The sequence below is a fragment of the Barbatula barbatula genome, assembly GCF_947034865.1.
Source record: "Barbatula barbatula genome assembly, chromosome: 8".
Classification (NCBI taxonomy): Eukaryota; Metazoa; Chordata; class Actinopteri; order Cypriniformes; family Nemacheilidae; genus Barbatula; species Barbatula barbatula.
In genome coordinates, this window is record NC_136771.1 from 1,664,658 (window position 1) to 1,676,277 (window position 11,620).

The 11,620-nt window shown below is 41.4% G+C and overlaps 1 protein-coding gene across 2 annotated transcripts in view; it reads right to left on the bottom strand.

The window, feature by feature from the left end:
• The window catches only part of farp1 (FERM, RhoGEF (ARHGEF) and pleckstrin domain protein 1 (chondrocyte-derived)), a 48,577-nt gene extending 37,834 nt beyond the window's left edge, over positions 1 to 10,743 (bottom strand). For both annotated transcript variants that reach the window (XM_079462850.1, XM_079462851.1), the window contains exons 1-2: positions 10,444 to 10,743; positions 4,888 to 5,077 (exon numbers count right to left, since the gene is read on the bottom strand). In XM_079462850.1, coding sequence (XP_079318976.1) covers positions 4,888 to 5,061 — 174 coding nt within the window. In that variant the 5' untranslated portion in view covers positions 5,062 to 5,077; positions 10,444 to 10,743. The remainder of the gene's footprint in view (positions 1 to 4,887; positions 5,078 to 10,443) is intronic.
• Between the last annotated feature and the right edge of the window lie 877 nt (positions 10,744 to 11,620).

The following is an 11,620-nucleotide window of genomic DNA, read 5'->3' on the forward strand; positions in this document are numbered from 1 at the left end:
TTTTGAAAGGATTTTTTTTTGAAAAAATCTCAAATTAAAACTCAGTGAAGTAAAACATACGCTACGCTCACTGGAGGTAAATAATGTCGACACTACAACACGTTCAGATAGCATGACAATCTGAATATGCAAATAGCTCAAAACTCATTTGGGACAAACAACATGAGTGTGTGTGTGAGGGCCACGATGAGAATCTGAATACAGCTGGACATGCACCGTTTCTACTGTCCATAACATTATTAACATCACACAATCACTTCCCAGCTTACACGGTTACGCCGTGACGCTGTACCTGGACCAGACCATACTCGTAGCCTCATACCAAATAACGTTCCACGCTGTGATTTGTTGTGAGGACATAACATTGAACGTTGCTGGGACGTGGGCTGCGTCCAAAATGATGATCGGTACGTTCAATATAGTATGACTACATTTGGGACACACTGCATCCGCCATGTTTTATGGTCATGTGACCCGTATGCTCTTTGACCTATGACGTATTAACAACAACCTACACATGAGTGTTGATAAAAACTATTTTGTCACTAAAAATTATTTTATTGGCACTAACATTAAACGGACATCCGCCTTAAAGTTTTCCGCTATATTTATTTGATTTGCTTTTGAAATTTGACCGTTTGCTCTGCTCCCATGGCATCATGGGATAGATAAGTGTCCATCCAATCCACACTCACAAATCTCGGCGGAAGTAGTAGACCATCCGGGTATTTCTCACCTACTGTTTTTGGCGTACTATTCATGGCTCCTACTCATTTTCAATTACTATATAGTATGGAAGTAGGCGATTTCGGACGCAGCCATGGTGAATACCTCTTGGCGATAAACAGTACCATATGCGTCGCAGCGATGTACCAAATAAGTCTCTGGGACGTAATGAATAAACATTATCTTTAAGCTTAACGTTTTGTCTTACCACATACGTTTAGCAGGTTGTCCCTTTTTAGTAAAGAAAGAATATTAATACACGGTTAACAGGCAGTGTGGTAAGAAGAAATGATGTTAACATTTAAATGATGCAAGCGCGCGGCACTTTGCAAAACAAATGAAGACGAACTGGCGATGTTGTCAGGACGTACTGTGTTTGCTGGGTTCTTTCTTCAGATTCATATCTGGTGTATTTTTGTGGTTTAAAATAAAGGCCACAATGTGTCTTTTTTTGACTCTAAATGACAGTCTTGCATTGAGAGGGAAACCACAGACTCCAGACATCCAAACACATCCCCAAAACATTATAACACACCCTTCACCGTTTCTGTCTCTCAACGAAGCAAAGCTTTTACTAAATGCTAACGAAAGTGAAAATGAACCATGCTTTTATTATAGCAAAAGTGTGCTACTCGTCACAAACTATGGTTACTAAAGCCAGAAAATGGTACATTTGTGTCCACTTTGACTTTCCTGTAAATAAAGAAAATATAATGTATATTATATATATATGTTAACTTCAGTAACACCATGGTAAATTTGTGGTTACTATCATGTTACTATTAAATATAACCAAAAAATATATATAGTTACTATAGTGACACATGTAATGTTTTTATGTTTTAAATAAGGAAGTCTGTTTAAGTCAAGTTTAATATAAGGATTAAAGCTGCTACGCCAGCAGACTTCATGTATATAAATAAATGTTCAGCTCTATCATAAACTCTCATTACACCCATTTAGACAATAAGCAGTTGCTCTGCTGTGGGCTTTTAAGTGCCAGCATGAACAAAAATAGACATTTAAACAGCCAAATTACAAAACGGGATGCATACAAATATTATAAAAGGTTCAGTGAGATGCCATTAAAAATAATTTGTCTACATAGTCTTTGCTTTCCATTTTTGTCTTTAAGAAAAGCCATTAAAGTAAATGTTGCAGCCATACACACTTCACTGAGCGCTCCATTACACACGCATACAGAGACACGCGCACACATACACACACATGGACACACACACACACACGGACACACACACGTACACACACACGGACACACACACACAGACACACACACACAGACACACACACACGGACACACACACACGGACACACACACACACACGGACACACACACACGGACACACACACACGGACACACACACACGGACACACGGACACACGGGGACACACCCGCCCTCTCACACGGACCCACACGCACACACACACGGACCAACACACACACACACACGGACACACACACACGGACACACACACACACACACACACGGACACACACACACGGACACACACACACGGACACACACACACACGGACACACACGGACACACACCCGCCCTCTCACACGGACCCACACACACACGGACCCACACGCACACACACACGGACCAACACACACACACACACGGACGGACCCACACACGCACACTCCACTGTCCAGAAAAACTCCATGTCCCACTGGGAGCAATTCTGAGAATGAAATAAACAAAACTCACAGAAATGAGGAGCACTTGACATTCAAACGAGAATACTAATTTCTAATCCCTTTTCCATTGTTCCGTTTACCGTACTTCTCATTTTTACACTTCATATTTTATTTTTGGTTTGGTCTTAACCAAGGACTGGGATTCATAATCAACCATTGGCTGAAAGTCTGTATGTAGAGCATCGTCCCTGTTAAATAAACAATTAAATAAAATGTGTTTCATTTCTTTTTGTATTTCTCACATTCCACCAGCATCAATGCACAAAAACAGCAGATACAGTGCACAGCTATCATGAGACATACACATTCTGATGTAAACCCACAGTAGATCCTCTCAGGCTCTCATCCTCAGAGTCCCCACAGGAAATGAACTCTTTATCAATCCCAGGGTGCTCTTGTGTGATGTGACACTACAGAAGTTCAGCCAAACGCCAGAAATCTGAATGATTCTGGGAACTTCCTCTGCTCTCAAGACATCATTCGGTCAGATAATACAGTTCAGAGAAATCAATAACGGCCCTTTCAGTGCAAATGGAGAGTTTTAACATTTTTTATGTCAAATAAGATTTAACATATGGCGCCCCTTGTGTAGTTTATATTAGGCCTACTTTAAATTGTATTGTAATAAGCAATAATTCATTAACATACTTCCATACACAGCCACTAGATGGCGCATCTAAGGTACATTTACCATAATGCAGATCATACTTTGTTGGTCCGCATTACTCCGCATGTAATAAAGGTATTCTTTAGTTCATTTAAAGGTATGCATTCAGTAGAGACTTCAACGCCATTATATTTGACACTGACTAGATCGGCCATCTTATAATAGCCATTAAATCGCATAATGGCCTATTTTAGTCTCCGTATATAGATAATGTTAAAGCAGACCATATAGACGTCTCAACTTCCAGACTCTGGATTTTCGTTACAAAGCGCCGTACTGTTCCCCACTTTATAAAAAAAATGACACCACAAGCTTTTTTAAGCACCAAAAAACGTGTATTTTACACTCTGGATACATAAAGTTCTCGCAAAATGATGCTCTGTATTTATAACAAGCGTGTGCATGACGTCGAGAGCATAGAAAGGATCCTGTTGGCCGGCTGTTTGATGACTACGCACAAATCTTAGTCGTTCATGGTGTGATTTGACTAAGACCGCCCACATCTATATGCACGTAAGGTGGGCGTACCTATCAGTACAATTGAAGAGGAACCTGATGTAACAAATATGGTGAGAGGCGTTAAATTTCCGTCACACGCTTGCAGTATTCGACCAATCACTACGCACTGGTTAACTGGCCAATCATAGCACACCTCGCTTTGAGCGATGAGGTTTGTAAATATTCTGCGTGTTTCAGAAAAGCGGAGCAAAGAGGAGATACAAACATGCACGGTATGTGGAAAATACAGCATTTCTGAACCTTAAATCAGGAAAACACATTGCATTACATCTAAAACGAACGATAATATTCATTTTAGCTGTGTCATATGACCCCTTTAAATAAATTACATTTATGCAAAAAAATACGGAAATCCGTAAAAGTCACATCATCGCCGGTTCTAGATAAACAACAACCTTAAAAGAGAAAATCCACCCACTTATGATACATATTTATGATTTCCAGCCCTCTTTCATCCATTATTTATCAATTTCATGACTTATTCTTGTCTGAAGAGGACGAGCACTATAGCAGAGGTCACTCGACTGTCAGATTGAGTTTGAAGAGATGTGGATGTCAGGGCACATGATCAAAAGCTTTTTCAGTTTTTCGTCGAGAAAATAAAGAGGCTCATTCTTCACTTATCAACCTGATGATTAACCAGCGACTGTTAACGCTGAAGATAATTACATCTTTAACTTCAATAAATCTAAACACATCAAGACAACAGTCAAACAATACAACCACTGAAAACAAACACAACAACAGACGTCAGACGTGACGGCCGAATGGAGAGAGACTGTCAATGGCCTCAGGAACCCTAAGATCAACTTAAGTGAGACTGACAGTGTTACCTGCAGGGCTTTTACAACACTGGCGCTCACAGAACACACCCACAGTGCTTTAACAATCCTCATCTTTCTATTAAAACACTTCAATCTGTGCCAGGTGGTGTCTGACAGTCAACATTCAGTCCTCAGGGCATCACACAGTGATGGGTGGGACTCCAGAAAAACCCCTAACAATCAGCCCGGTAACAGAAGCCGTCCACCGCGGCACTTTTCTAAAGAGGAGGAATCTGAGACGCTTTTTTCTACCCAACATGCCTGAAGAGCTTAGGGCTCCCCTGGTGCCGTTCAATGAGGGCATTTTCTCATTAGTGAACAAGACCGAAGCTTTTCAACATCATTGTCATTCCCCAGAGAACCGAACACAACGCTTGCCGGTCAATACATTACATGCAGAGTCTGAACACAGTCCTGCCACTTACCGACACATCGAAGACCTCCTGAGTATCGTCCAGCATCTGAACGCGGATAGACATGTGTCTGCCGGGGGGCGCGACGGGGGGCCGGTGACCAGGCTCAAGAGTACTGATGCCCATACTGTCAGGAGCTCCGAGTCTCTGACCTGCTGCTGAGGGACGCTCCTCTGGCTCCACCATACTGACACAAACTCACCTGAACACAACACAAACATTTAATTACACATAAAGCACAACACTTTAAAGACAAACAATACGTCCTTCATCTCTCACAGTGTGGACAAAGGTAGAGTTTATGGGTGTGAATTCATAAATAGGGTAATAAAGAGAGAACAAAGTCATTTTAATCTAGTATTGCACCGCTTGGTTGTTTTAATCTATCGTCGGGTCAGATACAAAACCTTTTTGCAGAGTTAAAATGAACTCAACTGTTGGGTTTGTCCATTTTGACCCAATGCCGAGTTGAAATAACTAGGGATGCACCGATACCGATACCAGCATTCGGGTTTCGGTCCGATACTGTGCTCATGTACTCGTTAAACTACCCCGATACAACGGCACCCAAAAACGCCTTATGGCAACGCATCTTCTGATGTGGAAAGTCATAAAATTCCCAGCTCACACCACCAAGCGAAAAGGTCACAAGCGCAACGCGCATGACTGTGTTGACGTTATTTTTGCAGCGCGGACCTTTGTTTACCTGTTGAGAGAGAGTTAGCGAGAGTGAGAGAAAGTTAGAGAGAGAGAGCGCGAGCGAGCAAAAGTGAGAGAGTGAGTGAGAGAGAGCGTGCAAAAGTGAGAGAGTGAGCAAGAGAGGTTTCAGATCTTCAAACCAATAAGTCACTTTCAATTCCTCAAAAGAGACTTCAGAAGCACACTACAAAGATCACATAAGGATGTACAGTAGAGTTTCTCTCACGCTAAATCTCTGTAGGTGTGTGTTTTGAGTAGAGTTTGACCTCATGTGAATTCAAACGTCTGACATCACACACCCTGAAAATCCCTCTGATATTTGAATTTGTGAGAATACGAGACCCTCGTGCAATGTAAGCCTATGAGATATTTCATCAGCTGGATAGAAAAACACATGAAAGCAACAACACCTCACACTTCAACACGCAACAGCGCATCATCTTCCTGTCATCGTTCACATGTGTAGAACACAAACATCTCCGATCACACATCTCTAATCTCAGACCCATCGGACACGGGCTGAGCATTCCTCAAGAACTCACTTCGTCACCCGAGACGAGTCTCAACAGGTCACGAGAGTCAGCGGGGGATTTCTGCATTATTCCGTCACATAATTCCACCGTTAACCTCCGTGCCGTGAGATTATGGTACACACAATTAGTGGAGTGTGTTATTGAAACAGTATAATCCTCTAAAAGCTCTTGTGTCTCATCCCGGTGCATTATGGGAGAAGTGAGCCTATATCCTGTAAATCAAGAGCTTATCATCGATCAGTCCAGCTTTAAAGAACTGACATGATGATGACACACAGATCTGATCTGACTGCTGATGAAACAATACCATTAATCTGATATCTGCTCTGTGTTTTGTGTGAAAGAAGCCATAATGCGATCATGAAAGACAACGGTTCCTGTTCTTGAAAAAGTTCCCTTACATTTCTTTAACTTCAGTCATCATTCGATTGAAATCTGTATAGGACTTTACTTTAATATAAAACGAAGTGGTTTGCGTTCAGCTAAAGAAATGAAGTCATACATCTGAGAGGACATGAGCGCGAGCAAATAATGAGAGAGAGGTTTTATTTTGTGAGAGAACAGACGGAAATGAAGCTTGTGGTTTAATGGTCAATGAGAGAGCAGAGAATGAGCAGCAGGGTCTTTAAATGAGGTTCACAGGCACAAACACATGAAGAAAGAGACCCATTCTGTTCTATCCAGAGCTGAAGTGACTGCTAACACACATTTCACCTCAATAAAGAAGTGATAAACGGCCCCTCGAGGGTCTTTAATCCCCCCGGCTGCTGGCACTTTCATTGCACACCCCAACCCAGAGCCTTTGAGAGACAGAGAGTCGCGTCAACTCTCTTGACTTTTTCACTGTAATGGTCGTTCATGGAGGCTCTCAATAGTTCCCGGAAGTTGCTAGTAACGCATGGAGCCGTGGCCAAACAGACCCACAGAGGTAAACGTTTAACCCATTTAAAGACGCAAATCATTGAATGTATAAAAAGATGAAAAAAAAGCATTTCAAGAGAACTATCTGAAGCCTCCGTGAATCACGTGACACCTTTTTGACGTGACTCTCTCTCTCTCTCAATGACCCTGCCCAAACCAAACCTCTTCTCTCACACACAGAGAGAGCTTTAGTTTGTCTGTTAACTGCTTCATGTCTGCGAGCTATAACATTCTCTAGCTGTGTGAATAGTTCTAACACTCGGGTTTAGAAAACGTCACACAATACTTCAATGTAATGATAAATATAAAGGGCACAAACGAAGAAATGTCCAGTGACACTGGCCCACTCATTTTACACAAACTATCATCTTTACGTATTCTTACATGACATTTCACACACGTGCGTAACAGAGCAATGAATATAACAAATGCACATAATAATGATAACAGTCACATACTCAGAAACATTTTTATAGTATAGTAAGTCGCTTTGGATGAAAGCGTCGGGCAAATGAATAAAACCAACTCCTAATAGTTGACAGCGTTGGATCATAATGTACACATTCTTGATTTTGTTGTTTTCCGTTATTCTTGTAATATTCTATTTACGACGTTTATTCAGTTCGGTTCACAGCAAGTTCTTGCTGTACAGTAGCTATTTTGCAACGGTGCAAAATTGTGAAAAGGTCTATAGAAATCAACTTGAAATGAATTGAATAGAGCATTGTGTTCATGATGTCCCAACACTGGATTATGGCTGGAAAACACACACACACACACACACACACAATCAGTTCTGCAGGTTACAGGTTGAGCAGGTTCAGCGGCCCACGGATCCAACACAACTGATCACACACACACATCAAGAGATGCAATAACTGCATGCAGCACATCCTCATTGATCTCATCTGAGACAGACATACCGGAGGGTGTAAAAGCATCCTATAGACAGAAACTGACTGGATGGTCATCAGGGTGTTACTAAGCAGTTCACTAAAGTGTTATGAGGGATTTTTAGCACGTTGCTATGTGGTTGCTAGGCTGTTCAGTTACTGTCTCCAGTGTCTATTATAACGCATGTCCAGATACCCGCTATAGCAGGGCTAGTCACTGGCGGCCCACCAATCATCTTTGCCTGGCAGGCTTGAACATTTCAGATAGGTGGAGAGACTTTTTTATACCTTTGAAATCTGTCTTGAAGACGCCTGCACTATGGTGTCTAATGATCTCTATATAAAGTGCAAAAATGACATTTTTACTAAGCATTTTTGTCTTGTTTTTAGTAAAGAAATATCTCAAACTTCTTAAATGAATATACAGTTACTTGACAAGAAAAGTGAATATATTTAGTCTTGTTTTATGAAAAATAATATAATAATTTAGTAAGTTCATGGTATTCAAGTTTATTTTTCTCACCCCATTGGCAGATTTTCTTTGCTTGTTTTGACCAAAACAAAATGTTTCATAACAAAACTTTCTTAATTTTTCATAAAATAAGACTCGACAGAAAGGTGCATCTTGATTGAAGAATGTTTAGATATTTGTGCTACAAAACAAGACAAAAACACTTAGAAAGAATGTCATTTGTCGCCGTGTTTTTGGTCCTCGTGCAGATCTGTCGATATCACGGAGTGAGCGCAACTGAAATAAGTCTAAACTCAAAACAGCGGAACAACACCAGGTATCATGTAGAAGACAACATTACAAACAACACAACAGGAAGTCAACTCTCAACTTACTCCAAATTTCACGAACAAAAATCATTTTCACATTCTCCTGTTGTTGCTGTGTGTGTGTGTGTGTGTGTGCACGCATGTATGGGGTTCTGTTGACATGCTGCCAACACCATTATCGAATGTTTCTTTCTAAACCGTTATGATGTTGAACAACAAACACCATGTTATACAAACACACCCCGTACAGAGAATAAAGGTGAGTGAGGAAAAGCACAAAAGAGGTCGTGTTGTGTTCCCACTGAACCAGCTTACCTGCCTTTAACCTGTCTGACTGAAATTTCTCATGGGTGGGTTTGCTTGAAGCACACACGAACACACACACACACACATTACTCAGCTGAACGCATGCGTCAACACTGCTCCCCCGGAGCATCATGGGAAAAGTGCTTTTAAAAAGACAACACTACACTTTCAAAACACTGGAAGCTTCATTTTATAAATCCATGTAAACTACATTTGACACACTGAAACTTTTGTCAAGCATCATTATGATTCATGTTTATTCTCGGGGTCATTTCAAATTTTATCCAAAGCAATTTACAAGTAGGAGAGCATATGCTAATCTCTAATAACGGGTTCCTTCACCAAACCATCCGACTCATGAATGACTTTAAATAGAATCCCACCACACATCGAGGGAGGGACCTGACATCAGACTTCCAACCACATAGAACCACCCTGAAGACCACCACACACAGCAACATCGAGGTCACGGGTTCCGTCTCCGAAAAATACACACACACACACTTCATGCACTGGAAGTGGCTTTGAATAAACTTGTGTGTGAAGTGCGTATCGGTGTAAATGTAAAGGTTTGAGGAGGAGAAGATATTGAGCAATATTCCACACATCGGCCGTGTCGATCGCGTGCTTACAGAAGATGTGGGTTAGTCGAGTAATCCCCGAGCTTCACATGTTAAGAGGTTAAGCTGGAGTGACAAATCCATCCAAACATCTGCCGTCACGACCTCCACACCGCTTGAAATAAAACAACTGCAGAGAATTCCTCCTATAATAGATGAATAAATCAATGCACGGAGATCATTTCACAGTTACACGACAGGAGAATTCCATCCAAACCGCAAGCGGAGTTTTATTATGGTAAAAGTGGAGCGACCTTCCTTTAATGGTGGATCGAACATCATTTGCATAACCACGGTTTTACTACAAATACCACTAGGGTCAAAAACCACGGTTCATTCGTGTCGAGCATGATTTGGCAACAGTCACCACAGCTTTGTGTAGCACAACCACCGTTCATTCCCATAAGGGAAAATCCACGTGACCCTCCCAGACCTTTACCGCGGTGTAGTGATGTATACCGTAGACAGAAATACCGTAGTTCTTCGAGGTGCTTAAAAAGTTCATGATATTACCGTGCAAAAACAAACACGGTAGAGGCGCGCGGCGATACCGCGATACTTCTGCGATGTTAGTAAAAGGTTCGTCGCGAAACTACAGCAACAGTGTGTAACGCTCCAGTAAAGGTGAGCAGTGAAACACTGTAACACTCCGCGTTACATTTGACGCGTGGCAACAGCAGATCGAATCGCGTAACCATGGAGACCGCTACAATGTAACATCGCGACCGCGTTCGAGGAATTTATGCGAACTCGTATTTACTCGGTAACTTGTTCAAACCGGCACCGCGATCCAAGCAAACGAGCAAATGCACTTACCGTCTCTCCGGAGAGAACGCAATGTATGTCCGTGAATGCGCGTGAAAACGTCAGGACGTGAAACGAAGCAGCTGTGCGACAACCGAAGTCGCGATCAGGCGATATATCGCTGGTTATACACGGGAAGCGCTGCGGTATTCCGCCCTCCCGGTCGCCATGACTGAGCGATTGATCCCGGACTGAAAGCACAGACTCGCTTCACAGTGTAAAACACCGCCTCCAACCTCCAGAGTTCTGCACAACAGCGCCACCCAGCGGTACATCTACCACTGTGTAATAGGCTACACCTAAAACTGCAACACATGTCCCGCCCTTCAGCACTTATTCTAGACCTGAAGAATGAAAGCAAACGCTCAGTATGTCTTGCTTTATTCGATGCTTTAATTATGAATCAGGTGTTATTTTAAAGAATAATTCCAGGCCCATGCATGACAAAAGCTATAATACACTTTATTATTTGCCATTGTTAAATATAGTACCAAAGTATGTTAATGGTCTTCGTTGGTATTTACTATTCTAAATGAATACATTTGTAAATACAGAGTTTAATATACAGCCTATTGTAATAGTAGGGCTGAAAAACTACAGTATCTAGGAACTACAGTAAACGCAATAAAATCTTTTTCCTGGTTGAGAAACTCCGCCCTCAAGGAATAACTGTGCAATTTGATAATTTCTAACATAACTAAAAGTTTCCATAAGATTCTAATGTGTAACAGATTATAAACTACACCACATGGCATCTACAGGGCCACTTTAATTCACAGCAGCATCAAATGTCCATTTCATTATTTTGAACACCATGTGAAGACAGATTAAGAATGAAGGTATTTTCCTCCCAACATCAGATCACTGCAGGTGTATAGAGCATTTATCATCGTATGCCATGGTGCTTCACAACTATGTAACACTGAACCTGGCTGAAAAGCACTTGAAAGACATTTCTGTGATTGATTTGTCCATTTTTGACCCTATACCCCATGGTAAAGTTCCTGTGTTTGTTTTTAGAATGACATTCTATGACTGAATCTCCTGTCGAAACCATTCCTGAGAGCCGAACAGAAATTAAACAACTTCTAGATTTAGTTATGAACACCATTTAAACATTGTCAAATGTATATATATCTGGTGATATGTTCTCACGTACAGCTTATAAAAAGAGCAATCGTCACTTACC